Raw genomic sequence first — 25,809 nt, forward strand, 5'->3', positions numbered from 1 at the left:
GCACAAGACCATTTTCTATCTATAATACTCTACTAAATTGGAAACCATATTAAAGGATGATAAAGAATTTATTATGTAGAAGTTAAGGACTACTTGGCAAGGAAGTAAAAGATTTAAAGGACGTGATATAAGCAACATGGTTTATTGGAAGAGTTTTGGCTTTGGAGTCAAATGAACTGGCTTAAAATTTTGGCACTGCTACTCATTAATATGGGTGGCATTGGACAAGTCTATATAATTCTCTGATTTTCAATGTCCTCTTTCATCTCTAAAATGAGAGGAGTTGGAATAAATGGCTTTTAGGATTCTTATAGCTTTAAACTGATAGCTATTTGGCTGCTGATAACAATGTTCTGCACTTGCTTAACTCTTTAGTTATCTCAGCAGGTATTATATCCCCTAATAGACTATATGCCCCATGAAGGTTATGGCTATCTTGTTGAAACATTATATTTTCTACATAGAAAGCATTGAATAAATGATTGTTGAATTGAGAAGTTCTTGAACTTGAGAAGTGCTTTCATGAAACAATTTGGTACTCACGGATCAGTATTTCTTTTTCTTCATTTGTCATTCCCTTAAAGGCATCATTGGTTGGCACAAACAAGGTCCATTCTCCTGGTTGTATTAGAGTATCTTTCAAATCTGCAGCTTCAAGTAGGTTGAGGAAAATGCTAAGTAAAAGAAAAATATATAACCTTAAATTCTGATTTACTAAGTTTTGGAGTGGTCATTAACAGTACATTAATTTGTAAGATTCTTTTATTAAAGAAGCACCCAACTCCCTTGTGAAGTTTTATATTTGTGATATAAGAATTTGGTAGTATTTAAGTGGTTGAGGGAAGGGTATGATCTATGTATACAATACATCATTTTTGGTTTTGAGCATTTTAATTCAATTAATACCCCCAACAAAATAGAAACATATTGGCTTTTTTTCAAAGGAATACTATTTGTCACTATTTCCTGCCCTTATTGACTTAACCATAATGGCAATGAGGAGAAATTAGCTAAAGCATATTTATTAGTTTTCTCTTTCACCATCTTCAATAATTCTGTCCTGAATCTAAAAGAATGTATCCCTGGAAGACTTCACTTTTGAAAACATTTTTCATAGATTCCTCATCTTAAGTTCAGTAGGAAGCTGACAGTTTTTTGAGTAATGATATGAATATCAAGGATGAATACTCATTCTTTGAGGAGGTAAAGCTAATAGCCTCTTACCTGAAGCGCTTATCTTGTTTCAATGTTTCATGGAGGGATTTCTCAGCAGGCTTGATAATCTCTTGGAATACATGAATAGCACCATTCCTTCCCTGTTTACTTCCTCGAAGCATACATGAATTTTCAATGCAGATCGCCTGACAATGAAAAGAAAAAACAAATACTAACCAAACTTCCACAAAAATCTCAATTTGAAAATTTTTGAGGTAATTTAATTTCTGGATTGACCTTCATGAAGGTCACCTAAAACCATGTCCAGGAAGAAAAAATTTCTGTTTTTCTTCCTTTATTATTTTTCTTTTAAAAAACTATTTTTCTATTGGTTTTCTATGTTTTTTTTAAAAACTTAATCTCCAAGTATATTTCTCTTCCCTCCTCTATTCAGTAAACCATTCCTAATAAGAAAGACCTAAAAAGAAAAAAAAAAGAAGTTTGGCAAACCTCATCAACATATCCATTTTGAATGGTGGCATTTGATATATGAGATACCTATGATCCCATATTCTGCTCCCCTGTTCTAAATACCTCCTTATAAAGGAAGGGGAGATTTATCAGTTATTTTCCAAGTTATCCACAAACTAGCAGTCCAATTTCCATTCCTCAAATAACATGTTACATTCAGATTCATTCATCTTTATGCTTTCACCCATCTTTCTTCATTTCATCCTAATTAGGAGCATTTATTAGCAAAGGCTCAATTATAATTGCTACACAATTGTATTCACATTCTTATATTCTCTCCTAAAGACCCTCCAGAACTTAAGTCCTGCATTAAAGTGCCTCTTGAATTTATTCACTTGAATGTCCCAGAGCTCTATCTTAAACTTGACATTAAGTGAAAGAGAAATCAACATCTTCCTCTGAAACCTTCATCCTTTTTGTTGTTATTGTTGTAGTTGAAGACATCATCCTCTTCTCAGTCACCCACCTTCCTAAGTTCAGTTTCATCCTGCGTGTTTCCTTTTCACTGTCGATAATAAATCATTTGTGAACTTCTTTTAATTTTATCTGCATAACTCATCTCGCATCTCTGCATTCCTTTCTAAAGACATTGGCTTAGTTCAGGCCCATATTGCCTTTTGCTCTTGCTTATTGTATTAGGCAATATCATTGTTCAATAATATTTCTCATACAGATATCCTAAGTACTTAATGACTATTCTTAGACTTTTCAGAGCTACTATTATCACTACTATTAGAATTTGGGGCCATTAATAATAAGTAAATATCATTAATGAAACAAAGAGAAGCATTATTTTGATACAAACATGGCTTGTTTTAAGGGAGAATTATGGACAAAAACTGATGTGGGAGCTAATGTTTGGTGCAAAACAATGTAAAAATGCACACTAATGCTTTTTAGAGCAAGAATGAGTGTGACTGGGTAACTACTGTGAGACTGTTCTGCTTGGGAAAATGGTATGGATTAAGTGTGTAATTAATGATTTTTATTTTATGTATTTTTATACCTTCATTTTTAAAATTTCAATCATGTGTTGCACTTGTGTAAAACAACACTACTGTACATCCTATCATGCATTCCACGTTTTAGCCCAACTGAACCACTAAATGTTATTTGAACTAAACATTTTGCCTTCCACTTCTATACATTTGTTCAAGCTGTTCCCTATGCTCATGATGTATTCTCCTTGCAATTTCTTCTCTTGAGTTATTTTTCTTCCTTCAAGACTCAAATCCCATGCTTTCTCTTTGTGAATACAGCTTAGGAACCTTCCTTTTTTGTCTTTTATTCCCATTGCTTAGACCATTTTGTAAAATAATTCAACAAGCACTTATTAAGTCTCTATTAGGTTTCAAGCATTATGACAGGCATTGAGATATAAGAGAAAAATGATAATATGTGGTGCCTTTAAGGAAAATGAATTCTACTTGAAGGAAGTACATGAGTATATAAATATATATTTACATATATATGCTTATAAAATATCAAATTAATATGGATGTAACTATTAAGTGCATCAGAAAAAGATCTATAAAGAAGGTGACTCTTGATGTGTGTTGACAGAACTCAGAAATTCTTGGAAGAGAAGGTGAGAAAGGAGGATATCAGGTTTATCCATAGTGTTGAATACAGAGTACAAACACAAATAATTGCAGATTGGTTTATTATTAAATTATTAATTATATGTATTATATAATTAAATTATAAATTATATATTATATATAAATTAAATATAAATTATTTATATGTATATGTATATATATATATATATATATATATATATATATATGAACCATTATCATGGTGATAGATGTGCATTTATAATAGGAATTAATTAAAATAGAAATTTCTGAGCTTTTATTATAGAATGTTTCAATTCTATTTAACCCTTAATTTCTTGCTAAAGTTTAGAATGATGCTATATTACCTGCAATATTACATTTTTCTTGGGTTGTAGATTGTTATAATTTCTGTCCTAGACAGGCTACAAAGCAATCCCTATATAACACAATATGGAATTTGCCACAAGAGATCTATAAAATCTTGGATTGAATGGAAGAATGAAATACTCTTTTGGTTATAAAAAAAGACCCATATTAAAATAGTTTTGCCTATACTTGGTTGCTTGGCATGACCTTCAGGGAGTAGTAATAGTAAAGCTTTGGTTTGGCCAATCAATTCTACTCAATGAATATGAATAAGTAGCCTTTGAGAAGTTAAAATCTAAGATGAATCACTCTGAGAATTCTCTCAAATAGATAATGATGAAAACTTAATTTTAGAAATTTAATATCTATACTTCCTCTTTCCTTGTTCCTCTTTCAAATATCTGCTGTTGGAGTGATCTTAATGAAATTTTTTTGAAGACTTTAATGTGACACCCTTATCAAAGAAAGACTAATTGATTGTTCCATTGAGGCTGACATCATTATTATTTAGTATAATTACCTTTTCCTTTGTCCAAATTACTTCTGGGTCTTTTGATGAATATTGTCTCTAATAGGTCCACATTCTTATTTTTTTAGTATTTCTTAGAAATAAAACCCCTTTAGAGGATAGACTTTAAATGAACACTCTAATGCAAATACTATCAACAAAGCAATGGGTTCAAATCAAGAAAACATCTAATGCCCAGTGGACTTACGCGTCGGCTATGGGGGGTGGGGGGGAGGAAAAGAAAATGATCTATGTCTTTAACGAATAATGCTTGGAAATGATCAAATAAAATATATTTAAAAAAAAAAAAGAAATAAAACCCCTTTGATTGCAACTATTACCTTATTCGCTCCCTTCCCCACCACAATCTCTTTTGTTTTATTCCCCTTACCGTGCGATAGACAAAAACTCTGAGTTGCTTGCCTCCCAAGGTCTCTAGATGCTGTCCATTGTAAAGTTCATTGAGGCCTACTTTTACTTTCAAAATGTGGTTTTGAAGAATTAATTTGAGAAGGCGCTGATCCATGCGCAGGGTATCATCTATAAATACATTAAGAAAATGATGAAAAAGTTCATGCAGTGAATATTAAGCATGATTGAAGTTCAAATTTATATGTAGAATATAATTCATTTGTCCCTACGTCCCCACAAACTCAATTTTCCAAAAGGAAAAGTAATGACTGGATACCTCAGTTGGTTTAAATTCCAAAGAGATATAGATAAACTTGTATGAACTTATGGAGAAAAATGAGTGGTACCAGAAGAATCATTTATACTATAATACTGTAAAATAGACCATTTTGAAGATTATTGTACACTGATGAAAAACGAAGTAGGCAGAACCTGGAGGACAATTTATAGAATAAGGCCAACATAAATAGACAAATAACTTTGAAAGTTGTAAGAGCAATGGTTATTCATTATGTATATGCTTTCCCCCCTTATAACTGTGTACATACACACATATGTCTATATTTTAGTAAATAAGGGCATTTACTTTAATTCACTATGAATATTTGTTACGTGATATTTGTTTTTCTTTTCTCCATTTTTAATTGGTTGGGAAGTGGGAGGAGAAAATAGATTTATTAATTTAAAAAGGTAAAAATAGAGAAGTGGTTGCTATACATATTAAATATTACATGCATTTAAGATAAGGTTATTCCATTGTTTTACTTTTTACATGTTTATAAGAGACCTCTTGTGGAGTAAGGTTAATTTGTGAATGTTTGGAATATAAAAGCATACCACATCATTAATTAAAACAAAACCAATTTGGGACTAATTTAGTACGAGATCTTAACTAATTTCTTTGTGAAATAGTTTAGCTGTCCATAGGATAAAAGCTGCATGGCTAAGAAATTATCTGTTTTTTCCAGTCATAGAATACAAACTATGAAGTAGAATTCTTCTATTCATATAAGATATGGAATAGAGAAGCATATGAACTGGTTTAATCATCTTAAATGTTCCCAGTTCCTTTAATTTACAATCCATTTCTTTTATTGTTTTGAGCTTTTGGTTTGTGAGAAAATGTGCAAATACAATTTTAATATGCATATACCATAGTTCCTAGATTATTGATAATGTATCATACAACACTATACACACTGAGATCTGATTTGAATCACAGAGTAATTAAATCTAGACCTTTCATCTCAGGGAGATGCAAATTCAAGAAACTGACATGAAGAATAATTCAATAAAGAGAAAGCTTTAATAAGCCACCATATGTGAACTCCAAAGCATAAGCAATACACAGCAACTAAGCTCTTCCTTTGCTAAACTTATATTATTTTTCTTATCATAAGAAAGAAGCATGAGTGTAATCAAACAGAGAGGGGGAAGCAACATAATACTTACCAGTAAAAGCATTATTTGTAGGAGCCAGCAAAGTGTACTCTCCGTCAGGCTTTAAATGAGAAGCCAAGCCTAGCTGGGCCATGAGATCTGTGAAGGTGGTTTGCTGTTTTCCAGCAAGCTCGATGACTTGCTTGGCTGTAATAGTAATAATTACCATTATCAGATAGATAATCACTTTCTTCTGGGTTGTTTTCAGACTGTTGTTCTTATCCATTTATTGTGTCTTTTCTTTCTTAACAGTCCTTTCACCACCACTCTGCCGTACCTAGTGATCCATAGATCCTATTCTTGGGCATTTATAGTCACCAGCCAGAAAACTAGAGAATAAAATTTCCTTAAAATATAGATTTTTTTTCTTTGTGTCTTTGGATCCTCGAATAGTATCTTTCTCATGTTAGGCAATGAAAATATGGTTCTTCTGAGCACAAAGAAGATGTGTTCCTATGTTCTGCTCTCTATTTCTTTATATATTTCTTCACAAGTTTGTCTCCTGCTGTCTGAGATTCCTTAGTTGCTATGACTACAGTCATCTTTAATTTTCCTTTATTTTGAGCCATGTCCTATCACTTTCATTCAATTCATTTTGAAGTATGGATACAATGACTAGTCATGATTCTGGGTTTTAGAAAGCTACTAAAAAGGCAGTAAGCTAAAAGATACAAAGGGTGATACTATAAGCAGATTAGAATAATTTATATCCAAACAAACACCACTTATCAGCATTAAGGGTTATAAAATGGATACTTCTAATTCCATTAAATTAAAAAGGTTTGCACAGATAAAAGCAATACAGTCAATTTTCTTTAATAAGTGCCTCATTTCTCAAATATATGGACAACAGAGTCAAATTTATAAGAATATGAGTCAATCCACAATTAATAAGTGATCAAAGGATATGAACAGGCTGTTTTCAGATGAACTCAAAGTTATATGTAATCATATTAAAATGCTCTAAATACTAAACAAAGAAATAAAAATTAAAACAACTTTGAGATACCACTTTGCTCCTCTCAGATCAGCTAATGGGACAGAAAATGAAAATGACAAATACTGGAGGGATTACTGTTGGTAGAGTTGTGAACTGATTCGATCATTCTGGAGAGCAATTTGGAACTATGCTCAAAGGGCTATAAAATGGTACATAATTTTCATCCATGAGCATTAGTACTAGATCCATATCCCAAATAGATTTTTTAAAAAGTAAAAAGATCTAGAGATATAAAATATTTATAATAACTCTTTTCATGATGGCAAAGAATTAGAAAATTTAGGGGATATGACTTAATTGGGAATGACTGAACAAGTTGTGGTATGTGATTGGGGTGGGATACTATTTTGCTATGAGAAATGTTGAGCAAGATGCTTTCAGAAAAATCTGGAAAGACTAGCATGAACTGATGCAAAGTGAAGTTAGAACAAAGAGAACATTGTGTTTAGTAACATCAATGCTATATGATCATCAGCTCTGAATAATTTAACTATTCTCAGTACAAAGATCAGAGATAATTCCTATAGACTGAAGATGAAAAATATCCAGCTTTAGAGAAATAATTGGTGATTTTAAGGCAAGTTATATAGAGGTTTGTGCTGGAAAATATTTGACAACTAGGATCTCAGAGGGGAAAAATGTATATATTTACACTTTTAGGTTTAATCTTTAATCTAGATAATCAACAAAACAATAAAGCAAGTCCTGATTTAAAATAATTGCTGATTTTTTACAATTAAAAGCTAACTGAAAATTTACTCATCAGCTCTTATAGGTTCTTATGCTATTGGTTCCTTATGATTTGGGTTATACAGACAGTATGTTCACACATGTAATATTATCTAGTACTATCTATACTCTCCATTACATTTATTTCCCTGTGTGACCTTATGTTGGTTTTGGCCATCATAATATAACATTATTTAACTTTGTGTCAGACATTTACATGATTTCTTTAAATATGATTTAGCTGATACTGTAGAAAGAATGTTGGATTTGGAGTCAGAGAATGTAGGTTCAAAACTTGTCTTTGTCTCTTAATGTGAAGTTAGAAAACTATTGTCTCTAAAATACCTTATTTGTAAAACAAGAGAATTGCATTAGATGCCCTTTTAAAGTCCCATTCACTTGAAATCTATGATCTTACTTATGCTTTTTTTAGGTCCTGAAGTATAATAATCAGGGGCTAAAATATGACCTTAATTTATTCATCTTAGTTGTAATATTTCTAGTTACTTTTACTTGCATTTATGTCTATAGCTCCTATTATAGATAATATCATTTAAAATTCCTGTTTCTTCCTTCACTACCAAGCCTTTTTCATTTTTCTTTCTTCCTAATTGGCCTAAAACACATTTCATTAACCATAGCTAACCTATACAATGTTTTAAAGAACTTTTCTGATAAAGTCATTGGCTAGACACACAAACAATATCTCCATTATGTAGCTGAGAAAACAGGTAAAATAAATTGTTTGAGGTTACACAGCTTGTAAATGGTCAGAAACTTCTGTCCCCCCCCCTTGTATTCTTAGCTCCTAGTAGCATACAGTGGGCATTTAATTAATGCTTTTTTTAGATTGAATTGTCAGTTTGGATTCAACCAGGATTTAGATCCAGTCATTTCTGACAATAAATTCAGCACTCTTTTCACCATACCTTGTTGCCCTTCTAATAACAAAAGTAGTAAGCAAAAGCAAATCTTACCGGAATCAGGAATCAGCACCTGGTCAATTAAATGGATGACACCATTGTTTGTGACAATATCCTTGCGATTTACCATTTTGACTCCATTGACTGTCAGACTTTCGCCATCACAGCCAATTTCAACTGTATGTCCTTCCAGGGTCTCAAAGACTGCACCACCCATGATGGCCTCAGAACATTGGAGAGTATTTAAAATATGGTATTTCAGGAGAGCTGGGGGCCAAACAAGAAAAAGAGAAAACATTTAAATACTATGTTAGGACACTAAGGAAAACTGCTATTCAGTAAGAAATTCGATGTTCCCAAAACTTATATGTAGATATAAAATAAGACGGGCTTCAAATTATGACTAGCTAGATTCTAGGATAGTCATTTTAATTTTTAAAAAGCAAAGCCTAGATCAGTAAATAGTGGGAAGAAGATAGATTTAGGAAATGACTAGTGGTCCAAGGAAATGTTATGCTTTGTGTATGGAGGTGGTGAAAGGAAAGTGGAGTAAAGTTCCAGCTGCTCTGGTAAAAATGTTGCTTAATTAGTAATATGAAAGCAGGGGAAATTGTCTGGGAGTGAGTCTTTTAAGGGTGGAATGACTAATTAGTGATTCTAGTTCTGAAATATTCAACATCTGTAGACAGTCTGTGAAGAGACTGAGATTGAGACTAGATCATTGTTGTCTGTGAATGCAAACAGCTTCCCCAAGGACCAAAACTGACTACTGGAATGTTGTATGGGAATATCTTCATATATCTAAAAAAGGGATTATCAGAAACTCAAAGGGTGTGTCACAAACATACGTGTGAGCGAGCATGTGTGCTTGTGCTTGTGTGTATATTTTGTAAAAAGGAATATAAGGACACTTTAAGTGAATATCTGTGTGCGCACACAAGTCAACTCATTTCTATAATTGAGCTCAAGTTTAAGAGTTTCATTCCACTTGAGAATATAGAAAATCTGTGGTCCGTAAAGTTTCCCTCTGGTCTTCTAATATTTGTTTCTATAGTATTAAATATGAGTTCAAGTGAAAAAAAAGGTGAAATGTATCAGGCAAAATTTCTTTAATTCAAATTCAAATGGGGAAAGTGACTGATAACAAGCTAACTTTTCATTAGTGTCTGACTAACACTCTTAACACTCTTGTGATAACTTAGAAACCTTTTTTCATTTAAGCCAACTCAAATCTATTTTCTACCCCCAAAACTGATCAATATGTTGAAGTGATCAGCATTTATTTGAAAGATTACTATGAGATGATTTATCATTTCTTTGAATTCTTGGCTTATTCTTAAAAAATAGCTACAATTTATTTCTATGAAGATAATTCTGAAGGCTATGAATGCCAGGACTTGCTTTTAATTCAACATTAATACTATACCTGCTTCACAAATTTCTTTTTTTTTAATACACTAAAGGAGAACATTCTTTCCAAGTCCTTACCTTCAGTTTTATAATTAATACTAAGTAACAGTTCTAAGGCAGAAGAGCAATAAGGACTAGGCAATTGGGATTAAGTGACTTGCCCAGGGTCACACAGTTTGAAAGTGTCAAAGGCCAGATTTGAAGCCAGGATTTCCCATCTCCAGGTTTTGCTCTCTATCCACTGAGACACCTTTTGCCCCAGAAAATGCTCTTTTATGGTCCCTGCAATGGCACCATCTAACTACTATTCACTGTACAAGTTCATCTCATGTCTTTTTCCTCCTAGAAAGCAGGGTGTTATAAAGGGAAAAATATGTCAGTACCTTCAGAAGCTACTTTATCCCCCATGATCCTTTCCAGCACACCCCTTGGAAGCTTTTCAAAAGCTTCATTAGTGGGAGCAAAGAGTGTGAAGTGCCCATCTCTTCCAAGTGCTTCCAACAGGTCTGATGTGATGGCAGCTGCCTAAAATCCAAAGGTAGAAAAGATTAAAAACATACTATGCTAAACAAATCAGGTTTCTCTGTTTCCATTAATGCTTACTATCTTCTCTTTTATCCTTCCTGTTTTTCTTTTTCTTTCTCCCATCTTGAATCCCCATCATTAATACGTGGTTCTATCATTACTTGTTGAATCTAATGGAATTGTCAATTAATATTATTGATCACCCAGAGGTTATATGGTGTTCCATGATCTAATGAGGTAGGGATAAGGGAAGGCACTGCATTTGTCATTTCATTAGTCTAGGGGATCCCTAGATGAGGAAATTCTCTTTCTCAATGTAGCACAAAATTTTCTCTGCAGTTTATTGTCTTAGAGACTTGCCTACAACACTAATAAGCTAAGTGACTGGAACAGGTTCACTCAGATAGCATGTTTCAGAGGGTGTATTTGAAAGGAGATCAGGCTGGGTACTGAGCCACACATCTATCCACTATTTATAGAGTTGCTTCTACAGAAGATAATACAAAACATTTTGCAAATATTAAAACTATAAAAATGTGAAAAACTGTGATGTTGTTAATTCAATTTTCATTATTTTATTCTTGTAATTTTTATCTTTGAATATCATACAATGACTGATTCAGGAAAAGATTTTTCCCTATTCAAATGGAAAATACATGATGTAATTTCCAGAAATGAATTAGGAATCATGAACAAATTTAGCTAATGTTATATTGCTTATTCTTTTTTCCCCAAAGGATTTTTAGAAGTATTAAGATCAAAGATAGTTCATTCATTACGTCTTTTTTTCATCTTCTCCCCACACTGTCCACCCACACACATACTTACTCTAAAAGATGAAAGGTCATCTTCTGCCTCAAGGAAATCTTGGATTGAAGTGCCAATCTGTGTCAGGACGCGGTCAATGACATGGACAACACCATTTGTTGCAATCTGGTTTCCATGAATGATTCGAGCACAGTTAACAGTAACAACCTACAATTTATTGAGAAAAACGACAGAGTTCTGAGACACAACTGACCACTGGTCTTTATCACAGTCTTTGCCACTTTCTTCTGTGTCTTAATAAGTAGCATCTCACAAAAATGGGACAAAAAGCTTTCAATCTATTTTTGAAGATATACATGCCTCAGTGTCTTCAGAGGTAACAAGAAATAATGGAAATAACTTTACAAATAATTCAGAACCCAGATTGTCACTTTTGAATATTCTATATAATTGAAGTAAAAATATATACTTGCTTGAATTACTCAGATAATTGTCTTGATTCTCTGTTTTGCTTTGCAAAGCTATAAACTCTACTATTGTTTTAAAATTGTCTTGTTTACAGAATAAAACTCTTTGTTTCAAGATAAAAATAAAAAAAAAAACACATTCCTTTCCCACTATCCACATATTGTCAAGTTACTCTAAAATGCAGTTTTGGCAAATAATTTGCAAGAAATAGGCATTAATTTAGCAGATAAATAAACTACTAAAGGAGGAAACCTATCACTAGGAAAAAATAAGTGGCTTCTCTGGCAACATCTTAGTTATCAATGCCCCAGCACAGCTCCTCTATCTTCCTGAGATGCAGTTGTTGAAATACCTTCCAGAACATTATGTCCCACTTTCTAATAATATTTCCTTTCAAACACAAGAGGTAGGGAAGAAAAGTATCCGATTATTATCTCCAGTGATCTTACTGGGTGTGTGCAGAATGTTTGTTTTAGAGCCATTAAAGACATTAATTGGCAGCTCCCCATGAAAGATAATCCAATTTTGTATTGATAGCATTACAAAAGGCAAGAGAGCCAATTGGAACTAACAACTTAATATGTTATTAAAAATAATTTGTTAGCATCATGCGTTTGTTATATTGTACATGAATGCAGAATCTATATATTAAAACACAGGTGAAGAATCATGATTCTCATTTCCAGAAATCCTCATATTGATTTCTTTGACTATATTCAAATATGCAAAGATTGAGAAGTAATAATCTGGGAAAATTGTAAGACATTTAGATCAAACTTACCCCATTAGGATAATGGTTAATGAAGAGTCCAAGATTGTTGTACATAGAGGGAACAACCATTCCATTTTTCAAATCCTTGGTCAACATTCTTTTGTTCACCATATGGCTATGTAAAGCATTCAATAATTCAACATTAACATTGCTCTCCAAACCTCTACGGATTTCCTAGAGGAAGAACAAAATGGTACAAATTTAGTTTATTAGTGATTATTAAAATTTTTTACATGTAAACCATACTGGTTGTAATCTGTCTTATTTTTAATTGTAGTCTCCATTTATTGTGGGGCAGCTGGGTGGCCCAATGAGTCAGAAAGGTTCAATTTCCTGAGTTCAAATCTGCCTTCAGACACTGATTCAATTAGTCACTTAACACTGTTTGCTTCAGTTTCCTTTTCTATAAAATGAGCTGGAAGAAAAAAATGGTAAAACACAAGTATCTTTGCCAAGAAAACCCTAAAACAGGGGGCAGCTAGATGGCTCAGGGGACTGAGAGCCAGGCTCAGAGACAGGAGGTCCTGGGTTCAAATCTTACATTAGTCACTTAGAATATTGATTCTAAGGTGAGAAGGGTAAGATACTGCCCCCCCAAATAACAACCCAAAAGAGGCCATGTAGAATTATATACAATTGAAAAATGCCTAAACATCAATCTGCTTGTTAAAGTAAAATGGATGTAAATACGACAAAATTACTTTAGAATGTTCGTTGAAAATTTCATTAACAAAAATCAATGGTACTTTTATAACTTGTTAAATTTTTTTAGCCCATTGCAGTGCCTTGCATATGATATGCTCTCTGGGAATGAATAAGGGACAAATGAGTATATAATAACCTGAGTATAGCACTCAGAGTGGAGAATGAACTCTTTTCTCCCCTATGAGAAAAATTTAAAGATAATAATAGTCTATTGTTACAGTATTATATAGTTTTAAAAGAGCTTTTACATATATTATCTGAGAAATGAAGTCAGGGAGCTGTGCTCCCTAAGTAGCTGTAATCTAATTCATTTTTATATAGAATGACAAAGATAGTATATTTCACACCATTTTATAAATATGATGCATAGAAAGATTTTTGTCCCTAAATTAATGTTTTGAATGCAGTCTAAGACAAAAACTTGGGACTTTTGACTACCTAAGAAGATTATTATATGTTAGTCTATTCAACTTCCCTTATTTTACATACACACACATTTTTGGACCTAGGCTATGAATTCACTTATATAGGAAAGCCTGAGTAAAGAAATGAGCTTGATCAATACAGATTTATACTTGACCTGTAGCCTCAAAGAGTTCCTTGGGCAACTGGAGATTGAGTGGCACCCTCTACAGTAAGCAGCTGCTTTTGTTTCTTTTTATCAGAAGCAGAACTTGAATTCCTGTTTTCCTCAATGCAAAGCTTGCTCCTTAACCATTATCTAATTCAGCCTCCCATATTTTTGCACGTTATAAATGCTTCAAATTAATTGTGTATCTGCTAAAATTATTGTCTTCAAATTATATTTGCCCTGGCAAAGTTTATTGAAATTATTGCCCCTTATTAATGTATTCTAATTAGTACTTCAGCTGCTTCCTAATATTACATTGAATGCTTCCATGGATACTCCCCCTCCAACAAAACAAAAACAATGAACCAGGAAGAAGAAAAGACATAAAATTTCCCTTGGGCAATCTCTGTAGATTTCTTTGTTTTGTTTTTTTTTTCCTTGAAATACTGTCTGCCTTGAATATGTAGATTTTTTTTTTTTGGTTCAAATCTGTGTTAAAGGTATACAACTCTCTGCCTACATATATAGCTATTTTCTGTGGTTATTCACATATGTGCACATTACCAGTTTTAAAACATAAGATTCAAGATATTTGTTTATCTTAGCTTCAAGTCTATACATTATCCATAAAAATAAATGTTTATCTTAGCTTCAAGACTATACATTATCCATAAAAGTAAAAGGCAACAACATTAAATGTCAAGAAGAAGCAGTGGTAGTAGGAGTAAAGATAATAACAATAATAATAATAATAATCAATTACAGAATCCAAGTTGTCCCACGCTTCATTACTTGGCGCAAAGAAAGTGTAGGATCCTTTTCCTTCAATCTCTTCTCTCAGTTTTGACACATCAGCATATCCTTGTGTTGTTGTAGCACCCACGATGCCCAGGGTGCCATAAACATGGTCAATAGGCAACACTGAAAAATTCAAGATAATAATATGCACTTTAGGATAATGTTTCCATAATATTTCTATTACTGTTATTTCAACCTTACCATATGCAACATAATACTTTTAATTTTGTCAATTTCAACAATAAATCATGCTTACCAGGACATGAAAGTTGATCTCTCAATTTGACAAGAAAAAAAAAACAGCCATAAGGAAGTTTTAGTGGGATTTGGATGAAGACAGAGATGGCATATGTCAAATATGGAATAACACAAATTGGCGATTCTAGATAATATGCTGAATTATAGATTCAAGAACTTATGGTGATGAAATGATAGACTCAAAACCAATCAGATGAAACCTGACAGGGATGACAGATTTAGGGGCTGAAGGGGGCTTAATAGTCATTTAGTTGTGCCATCTAGCATTACAAATGAAGAAATTAGCCCCCAAATGGTTGTGACTTGCCCAAGGTGATACTAGCAGTAAATTTCCAGGGAAGGATTCATACTCAAGCCCAGAATTTCTGTCTCCAAACCCATTTTTTTAACTGTGTCATTTTCTCACTCTTAGTACCAATTTCAAGAATATGATTAGACTCAAAAAATAAATAATAGAAGTATTAAGTGATCTACTTGACAGTCAGGCATGCTATTATTATTCCATGCACAGAAAAGTCTATTTTAATTCTCCTTATCTTTGTATATTCTTCAGTTTGCCCAATAAGATATATTATACCTTGAAATCATGTAATAAAGTTTTTACCTGCTGGACAGCCTTCCATGCCTTCCATTTTCATGTAGCCAGGGCAACATTCATATAACACAGTCCTGTGTTCAGGGAAAAGGGAAGAAATAAAATAAGGGAAAGACAAAATTAATTTCAATGACCTTCTTTGCCTCTATGGTTATAGTTACTAAACAAAGAAATATGTTTATCTCTCTCCAGTATACAAATTACTTTGTACCAGTAAATTAAAACTTAAGAAGGTACACTGACTTTTCAGGAGAGTAAAACATCATTTAATGACAGGATATTATGAGGTGGCATCAACATTAGATAATTTAGTTCCTAGAGCAGTTTAATTGATTTCAAGTATCAGATTGATAATAAATATTTATAACTTAAAGGGAAATTTTTAAACACATCTCTATTTATGCAAAACAATCTGAGAAAAAGAAATGGAAGATAAAATTTAAAACTGATTAAGGGCAATAGTACTCAAAATGATTTGATGCTCAAATTCAACAAATTACATTGTGTTTGGTTCAACAGGAATAAATAAAATGAGGCAAATATTGCATAATGCAAATAGGAACAATAAATTCAGCTGTAACTTTCCAGTTATTTCAAGTAAAATTGCGAACTTTGTCAGAACTAAATGAGTAATTTACGTAATTTCATTTCATAATCACTATTTCCTTCTTTAAATATAGAAGTGACTTTTAGTTTACCAAATTTCATTTGACAGCTGGAGCCATTAGAGATCTTAAGGGCCTGATCAAAAATGTTTACTTTTAATTATAATGATATTGCATTTATGTTGACAGTTAATATTAACTAGAATGATTAGCAAATGAGTAGGACACATAATTAGATGAAAAGAAAATAGTGTAAGGAAAAAATAGAAATTCCTTTGAGATAGAAAAGGTTCCAAATTAATGTTAGAAGAGTCATTATAGGTTCAATGCTACCTAAATAATAGCATATTTTGTTTATTTTTAGTTTCATAGTTTTTTGCTTATTGATTGATTGATTTAATGACACTCCCACAATCTACAGATCACTGAAGTTGTTAGTACCATACTCATGAAAGGATTTGGAGGAAAAGTAGCAAAAAATATTCTCATTTACAAACTTCAATAAATTAAGGAAAATATCACTTATAATGGTAACAGCTTATTTAGCTGTTATCTTTTGTCTGCTTTAACAGCTGTTTTCTCTTAATAGCAATAAAGAGGATAAACAGATTAATGTTCTCCAAATGGGGGGTAGGATTAATTATGGTATTCCTAGCAATTTAGAGCTCCCTGCTTGACCTTTGCTCTGGTTCTCTGTTTATTTTTTCTTAACTACAGTTATTTCATGTAAAACATCTGGGATAATTAGAGTAGATGGGTGAAAAGGAAGGGAAATGGGAAATATCTACATATTGCAATTTCCAGATTACATTCTAACTCTATTTTGAGAGTACCTTGAGTTTAAATTACATTGTAAAAACACCAATACATATGTAAACTCTTACAATGTTTGTATGGACCTATTAACTATTGTATACATAAAGGACTTTTATGTTTATATACCAAATAATTGATAGAAACACTCATTCACCTTGTGTTAAACAAATCATTAAATCTGTTTTCTGACTTGTTTAAGAAGCTATCCTTAGAGGACCAAATGTTGAAGGTTCAAAGTAGTTCCTACCTAAAGTGTGACACTGAATAGCCATATGCTATTATCTTTTGAAAAGTCATATATATGTATATGTATATATATGTTTATATATACACATAATATATGTAAAAACACACATGCATATTTCTGTAGACATTTTCCCCTGTATTTGAATTCCTGTGTATTGGTCCAGAGGAGCTGAGGCATTGTCAGTTCATTGCTATGTACTAGAAGGCTTTGACAACCCATGTTGGTATTTTAATAAAAATAAAAAAGAGTCCCAGTATCTTTAGAGTAAAATATGTCAAGAAATACTTAAATAATCCATGAGACAAATGAGATCAATACTGATAGGTAGGATCAACCATCAGCATCATTAACATCATCTGAAAGGTACAATGAAATTAATATTGGACTTAGTATAAGAGAACCTAGGTTCAAATCATTTCTCTGGCATTATCTATGTGATTTGGTGGTCCATTGGGGGACCTCTGGACCTCACCTATAAAAATAAGAGGTTTACATTAGGTGGATTCTATGCTCTTTCTCGTTTCTGACTACAAGATCTCATGATCCCAGAAATTTTTATGAGTTTTCTAAATATTCTGCAAACCTTCATGAGAAGATTTCCCCAAAAGGTATATATCATATCACACAGTCTACATAGATTTTTCCAGCAATACATGATGTTAGGTGAGTATATTAAATCTTTGTTGACTTTATTTGTATTGTAAAACATGGAAGACTTTGAATCAGCTTTACCCTTCAATTTTCCAAATGGGAATTCAAACAAAAATCTTCTGTTTATGTCACTCTGTGTTTTGTATCATATCCTAAAGATGTTTTGGAAATTTGAACATAAGGCAATGGATATCAAACACTGAACTACTCCTACCAGTATTATTTATTTCTTCTGTTATATGAAATTGGACATTGAATGTATATTAAAGCATGGGTGACAATGTACTCATGAAAAAGCTTCTCTGAAACTCTTGGTATAACCAAAAAGAAGGTCAGAGTGAAAAAATAAACAAAGAAGATATTGTTTTTATGTTGGAAGAATGCCTGACTTTTAAGTAGTCCTTTGATGGAAAGTGAGATTGTATTTTGGCATTTGCTTTATTTACATCTTGGCATCTTTGTTGTATTTACATGGTAGGAGTAAGATTACACCAGACTTCTATACCTTCTGGGCAGGGTGTCATAAAGATTTCCCTTTACAGAGCTAAAAATGGTCATATATTTTCTTATCCAAGAGTTGGGAATTCCAAGTAAGACTCATGCCATGCAAGAATAAAAAACAAGGAAGAATCCAACACCCAACATATGACAACAATATCCAAACTAGCAATAACAAGTCCAATTTCATTCTGCCCAGCCTCTTAACATGGTCTGTTTGATTTCTCATGACCCTGCTCTAGAATTCTTTGGTGATATAAGAGTAATTCTGAGGTCAAAGGTCTATCAGTTGAAACCCTAAGTGCTCCTTTGTTAAAAAGTTTAAAAGTCTTATAAAAATTCTGTAGTACTCTTGATTTGAACTTTATTATTTGTCTTTAGACTCCGTGTGTAACAATGTATTATCAGAAAGTCACAGAATCAAAAAATAGTGATTTCTAGGTACTTTCAGCTTTCATTTTTGAAGCTTAAAATTTTTAAGAATTTAAATGCTATTATCTTTTGAAATTTCATATACATATATATGATATGTGTATATATATGCACATATATATAATTGTTGACTTAACTAAATAGGCATCTTTTAAATGCTCTTTATGGTAATTTTCTTTTAACTTTAAAAATTAGACCTTCTTATGAGACATTGAGTGCTGAAGTACATAGAGTATTGGACCTATAGTCAGGAAAATGTGAGCTCAAATCTAGTCTCAGTCTTGCTATGTGACCCTGGGCAAGTCACTTAACCTTTGCTTACTTTAGTTTCTTCATCTGAAAAATGGATATAATAGTAATTGCCTTCCAGAGTTGTTGTGAACATCAAATGAGATTATTTGTAAAGCACTTAGCACAGTGCCTGGAATATTACAAATGCTATATGTGTTAATTATTATTGTTATTTTTAAAACATAGCTACAACATTTTAGTTCTTTATCTTGTGTTGTGAGTCATCCTATAGCAATGGAACGCTTCTGCATATTTGTGAAGCAGAATACCTATTTTTGACTTGGAAGTTTTGAAGAGAAGATTGAAAATAAGATCATGGGCCTATCACAATGAAGGAGAAGGATTGAGTTTGTTACTGGTCTTTTGCAAATAGTATTAATGTTCCATTTAAATTTATTAATAGGAAATAGAGTGGACCCAGGAATATGTGTGACATATACATATTGCAAAACATGATCCCCCCAACCACTTTATTTGTATAATCGAGGTACATTTTCCTTTCATTGAAATATATAAAAGTTGCTTAATACTCTGCCATTAAGGAACTTTTGTCACTCTTTTTTTTTAATATTTAAGTTTAGAATAACTGACATTTATAGACCTGTACTCCCTAAGACTCTTAGTTACAGAACAACTGCTGGTAGAAGGAATTTCCTCAATGAGAATTCCCTATACCAATGAAATCACAGTTCTGATATGAAGATATTTGAAAAATGATCAAATTAATCAAACATCATTCACCTTTCTTCTTCATTTGGAGATTTGTGAATGTTTCTCAATTATGAGAGATTTTAAATTAAAGTTCAACTTAGAGATTATAACTATCATACTAATAAGCAGCTCAATGCATACCACATTCATTAGAATATTTGGAATTCAGCCCAAATGTATCATGTTTCCACTGGAAAAAAATGTACTGAACAGTTTCAGTGGCGCTGCTGGAATTGTAATAAAACTTCACAATGGGAATAGAGGAGAGTTCACCACACTCGGGATGGCTGTTGGTGTGGAGAAGAGTGCCTTGAAATTTAAGATATATTACAACTATCTACTGTCTTGTGAAACAATAATATTCCAAAGTTTAAACATAAAATGTATACACGTCATGATAAGAAATGCAGTGGGCATTGTTAAACCCCCAATTAGAGCTTCTTCTTGCCCCCAAGAGATGTGGTTAAGTGGAAAAAACCATAAAATGTAGATTTTAAAAGTTTTTGGTTCATTTTTAAAACAATTTATTTGATATAGGAGATTCCTGGCAAATGGGAAGTTAGGTCACCCAGTGGACAGCATACTGGACCCAGGGTGAGGAAAATTCTTCCTCCTGAATTCAAATTCAGCCCAAGACATTTACTATCAGTGTGACCCTGAAAGTTACTTGACCTTGTTTGCCTCAGTTTCCTCATCTGTAAAATGATCTAGAGAATGAAATGGCAAACCACTCCATTATTTCTGACAAAAAAACCCAAACAAACCACAAAAAAAAAAAAAAACAGAGTCAGACATGACTAAAAATGACTTAACAAAGCAAATTCATGATAAAATAATTCTCTATACCAATGCAGATCAGCTACTGTTTTGTGACCTAAAGTTCTTACCTGGACCACAGACAGGTAAAATAATGTATTTGTTTTAGGGCAAATAGGCAGTAAGTACCATAGGTATTATTTGAATCTAGGTCGAGACCAATTCTGTATTTCTTATGCTATGCTTTTTAGTTTTGAATGTACATACTAAAATCATTTATGAATAATTGTGTTCTAGTGCTGTCTACATAGTAGACATTTAACAAATACATGTTATATTTCATTAAAGAGAACAGTCCATTTTGAGCTTTGGAGTTGTCCTAATTCTGCAAGGAATTTTCTAGACGTTATCCATAACCACTATATACTATATTAAAGGTGTTAGTAAGAAATTATTTTAAGTAAGGAATTTAGCTTAAGAAAGTTTGATAAAATCTTAAAAGTCTCTCTATTTCAAAACAACTCTAAGTTCTATTCAATGTGATACTCAGAGTAAATGGACTCTAATAAAATCCCCAGAGGAAGTCTGTTTCATTTTTCATTGCAGCACTCATGGGCAGTCAGCCAAGGCAAGGATGTAGCAGAGCTAATCATACATAGATCAAAACATCATAGATTTAGATTTGAAAGGGACCAGAAAAGTGGTAATTGAGCCCAACCTCCTCATTTTCCAGATGTGAAAACCAAGTTCAAGACTTGCTCAAGATGACACATATAATAAAGCACAGAGATAAGAATTGAACCCAGTTCTCTTGACTACAGAATCCACATTCTTTTCTGATCTCTTCTCTAATGGGATGGTAGATCCAAAGGTACTTATCCAGAGGTACTATTGATTTGTATCTCTTTCCTGGCTATTACAATAACTTTCTCCTGAAGGCAGTCCAACATTTAAAATGTCATGGGATCTCAAGATAATAGATTCAGAGCTTGGAGGAATTATGCAGTATATCTTGTTCAACCTCCTCATTTTACTGATGTAGATAACTATAGCCAGAGATATTAAACAACTTCCATGAGGTCACATCAGATATTAAGTGTCAAAGTCAAGTTTTAATCATGATCCTTTAATTTAGAAGTCAGTGTGCTTTCTAGTGTGCTGCACTGAACCATTCTCATTCCTAGCAATTTGAAAATTTGCCAATTAAGTGAATAAAACAATTATCCAACATTAAATGCATGTATGTAATAGAAAAGAATTCAGTATAATTATGATTAAACCCTTTATCACAATTTTACCTTGTCTGAATTATCTGTATAATTGCTTCATTACTTTATTTTAGAATTTGCACAAATGAATATTGATCCTGTTCTATATTGAACAAATTTTAAAGCAAAAGAATCTCTTTGCATCTTTTGCTTCATTTAATTAGTCTGTTGTTTCAAGTAACTGATATTTGGTCAAAATATTTATATGATTCAGTTATCAAATATTGGAGCAGAAAGGACCTAAGCAAACATTTTAGAGGTGATGAAACTGAGGCACAAAAAGCTTTTGTGACTTGCTCAGTGTCATAATTCTTAATAGCTGATCAGAGATTAGGGAATTAAAGAATTCTGACATTGAGCTCAAGATACTTTGTATTATACCATATGATTTCTGCCATTCTATATCACCATTTTGGGAAAGATCTTTCCATTGACATTCATAGTGAAATATATAGAACATTATTTATTTTATATGAAGTCTTTTGCCTGAAAACAGACTTTTTTTTTTCAATTTGGGAGGAGGAAAGGGAGCTCATTCAGTATATTTTTAAAAAAAGGATAATATGCCCTTTATCTCTTTTCAGAGAAATGGCTTCTGAAGGACTGGCTCATTATGAAAGAACATGCAACTTACGTTTTCTTTCCACAGATAGCTCCTTGATACCAGTTCCTACAAGTGCTGAAGTATTTCTTCTTAGTGCCTAAGATCTGTTGAAGGGCACAGACATTTGGACTAGAGGGTGAACAGAAGAAAAGAGAGTTAAGGACAATGTGACATACATTTCATCTCAAAGTCTGATGCTAAAAACTAACATGTAGCTTTGATTTCTAGAGGCAGATGGAATATCCACCCCAGCTCTTCACACCATCCTGCTGGATCTCTAAAAAATTATTCCTTCTCAGAGGGGAGGCAACAACTTACCTGCCTAAACAAGAGTATTGCTGCAAAGACTGCCAGGTCTGAACAATCCAGTTGCCTCATATTTTGTGCACATGTGTGTATGTATGTATACACACACACACACATATACACTTCTGAGAATCTCAGCTACTGCATTTGGATATAAAAGAAAAAATAATAAAGCATAGTTCTGGGACTCTAGAACTACCAAGACTCAAAGGGCAATGGAAGTCAGATGAATTTTTATAATGCCTTCAAAAGATATCAGGATCCTTTATCCAGGTAGATATTTTTATTGCCTCTATGTGTAATTCCACATATTCCACAATAAATGAACAATCATTCACAAAGAAACAAGTGGGAAAACAACATGAAGATTAAGGTCAGAAGGTTCATGATGGAAAAACTGTTATAACATGGCTAGTTCAAACAGAAAATGAAGATTCTTTTTGACATGAATAAAATGGATCAGAAAAAATTCTGTCAGTGGTTTCTGTCCCAAATGGATTTTTCATCTAAAACTCTGATTTCATTTCTTCAGCAAGACTAGGGAACATGTGAGCACTCTGGAAGATCCCTTTGAGATACAATCAGCAGTGGTCAAATCCATTTTGAATAAAAAAGTCATCATTTTCTTGGCTCACTTGACACATTAAACTGCCTAATTTGAAAATAAAGCCAAGTCAAATTTGAGTGCCATGGCAGGAAACATTACTTTCTTGTATTATTTTACTTGGAATGGGGTTTTTTAACTTCAAATTCAGTGCTGGCAATAACTCAGTGGAAGCTAGTTATATTGCACTATTCTCTTCTCTTTACACATACATAGATGGCTAAAATAAAGCAAAAAAATCCCCCAAAACTCCAGCCAATCATAGCCTTTTCTTAATATGATTCAAAAAAAAACTCTAAAGCTTTGCAAAACCATAGATTCTTTCACAGGTTTTTAGTTGATGTTCTATCCTAAGATTTCAGAAAGAATTAGACTTTTTTTTTATAGTGGAAAGATATCATATATTGTTAATTAGACATAAGAGTCTCACCAACTTTCCTAAAGATATCTTCATCTTAAAGTCTCTGGATGTAATTGTTCAAATATTAATTGAACACAATAAATATGGTTGTAAATTGTCATTTTTTCCTTTCAAAGATTAAACCAGAGTATAGGAAAGAAACTTTGCCTTCTTGTACTTGCCTACTTTTTGTATAGAATAAGATAAAACAAAAATAACAACAATCAAATATTCACTTACCCTTGTTTCTGACCTCTGATACGACTATGGAGCAAAATCTTGTCATAATGAGCAGTGGAGTCTGCCAACTCAAGAGCAGACAGCAAGAGTGTGAAAAATATGGGTAAAAGAAGTATCATCTTTAGTCGCCTTGTTGCTTCAGTTAGTCAAGAAAGAGAACTGGCAATGACTTTTGGAGAGCTCGGGGTTTATATACATGTGAGAGAGTTGTGGGAGGGAACAGAGTATCAACCTGAAACTCTGAACATTCTCCAAGAAACATCAGCAACTTCTAGCTGCCAGCTTCAATCAGCTTAAGTTAGCTGCAGCCACTAACTATACACAGTTTTCTTTCCCCCTCCTGGTGACTATGAAGTTTTCTTCTTTGCAGGCAGGAGTCTGTCTGGTTGCATGTTTAAATCTGTGTTCAGACTTTTGTATTATGTTGGGGTTTTGCTAAAGGAAAGAATTTTGGAGCAGTTCCGGAGGCTATTCTCCATTCTATTATTTTTGTATATGTGGGTGTGCCCTAGGGAATAATGATTTAATGAAAGATGGAACTCTATTTTTACCCTTTCCATGTCTATGTTACTTTGTTTCTTTGAATTTTAAACTTCAAATTTTTTACCCTTACTCTTATTCTATTAAGTAATTTTTTAAAAAAGTCAACCAAAAACCAAGCCCACCCTTTTCTTTCAATTCTGTATAAAGGGAAAAGGAGGAGAGAAAGGGGAGGAATCTCCAAAAGTAACTTACTCTGGGAAAACATTTAAATTTAGGGAACAGATAGTTAATGAATTTCCACATCTGCCATTTTTTAGTGAATTAAGAAATTATACAGAAGGGAGAAACATTTTCTCTTATATTGTGTTTTATAACACATTTCCCATAAAATTTATATCATTTAGCTTGAACACATATGCTGACAATTACTGTACAAAATCAGGTCTGGTCTAACACAAATATTATTAATCTAAATAGCAGAATGAGCCAAGTTAGGATAAAATATAACAGAGGGAGTAATAAAAAAATCTGCTTCTCCTTTGGGTTGTATCCAACAGTAAAGGTCTTCTAAATTAACCCTTTGGGGCTCCTTCCAGAGAGAGATACACATATGGTTTGCTACTCAGTTTGTCATCTGTGTTGCTGATAACAAGCTTTATAAACTCAGCTACCTCATAAGAGACACTAGATAGCATAAACTCATAATTGATGATTTATTGGGCATTTTCCAATTTAAACTTTGGTTCAAATACTTAAAACTTAGTTAAATTATTTATTTTATGTGATCTAAATTTATGAATGCATCCTTCCCGAACCTAATGACAATCTTATTGCGTCTTTGTACAACATTTTCTCCATGTAAATGCATGAAGTCAGCAGCTTCTTACAAGGATTCTCTTTGGTGTTTTCATTTGATTTCTTGTCCATCCAAAAGGCCCAAAAGAGAATACAAGGCCACAAGAAGGCCAATGATCCATATTGTTAAAAGGTTAAGAGAACAAGGACAGAAAAAGAAAAAAGTTCTTAAAATGCATTTATTCCAGTTGTTTATTGAAAAGCTATTGGTATTTTATGAATGGCCTCAAATTGACAAAATTGCTTAATCTATTTCTTGGTTCTCTACCCTTCTTGTGAAATAAAAAGTTTCAATGATATACATCTATTTGCAGAGGTAAACTAGTGAGAAGCAGAAATAAGGAGATAGTTACAAACCTAGTAATTCCAGCTGGTTAAAATGTCAGAATGTAGAATACTTATAAAATCTTAGAATTTCTAAAAATTCCCCCTCAAATATAGAACCACAAACAAGAACTACAAGCTTTGTTAGCCACCATATAGTTTAACTTCCTTTCTAATGGAATAATCCAGGCTACAACATCTATAGTAGGTGGTTGTACAACTT

The 25,809-nt window shown here is 32.7% G+C and overlaps 1 protein-coding gene across 7 annotated transcripts in view; it reads right to left on the reverse strand.

The window, feature by feature from the left end:
• The window catches only part of POSTN (periostin), a 46,952-nt gene extending 22,696 nt beyond the window's left edge, over positions 1–24,256 (reverse strand). For 2 of the 7 annotated variants that reach the window (XM_056794798.1, XM_016421913.2), the window contains exons 1-12: positions 23,925–24,256; positions 22,405–22,503; positions 15,505–15,569; positions 14,608–14,765; positions 12,578–12,742; positions 11,389–11,535; positions 10,419–10,560; positions 8,680–8,892; positions 5,986–6,120; positions 4,514–4,662; positions 1,225–1,361; positions 544–674 (exon numbers count right to left, since the gene is read on the reverse strand). In XM_056794798.1, coding sequence (XP_056650776.1) covers positions 544–674; positions 1,225–1,361; positions 4,514–4,662; positions 5,986–6,120; positions 8,680–8,892; positions 10,419–10,560; positions 11,389–11,535; positions 12,578–12,742; positions 14,608–14,765; positions 15,505–15,569; positions 22,405–22,503; positions 23,925–24,043 — 1,660 coding nt within the window. In that variant the 5' untranslated portion in view covers positions 24,044–24,256. The remainder of the gene's footprint in view (positions 1–543; positions 675–1,224; positions 1,362–4,513; positions 4,663–5,985; positions 6,121–8,679; positions 8,893–10,418; positions 10,561–11,388; positions 11,536–12,577; positions 12,743–14,607; positions 14,766–15,504; positions 15,570–22,404; positions 22,504–23,924) is intronic. The other 5 variants (XM_056794800.1, XM_056794797.1, XM_056794799.1 and 2 more) reach the window with 4 other exon arrangements.
• Between the last annotated feature and the right edge of the window lie 1,553 nt (positions 24,257–25,809).

This window comes from Monodelphis domestica, chromosome 4 (assembly GCF_027887165.1).
Source record: "Monodelphis domestica isolate mMonDom1 chromosome 4, mMonDom1.pri, whole genome shotgun sequence".
In the NCBI taxonomy this organism is placed as follows: Eukaryota; Metazoa; Chordata; class Mammalia; order Didelphimorphia; family Didelphidae; genus Monodelphis; species Monodelphis domestica.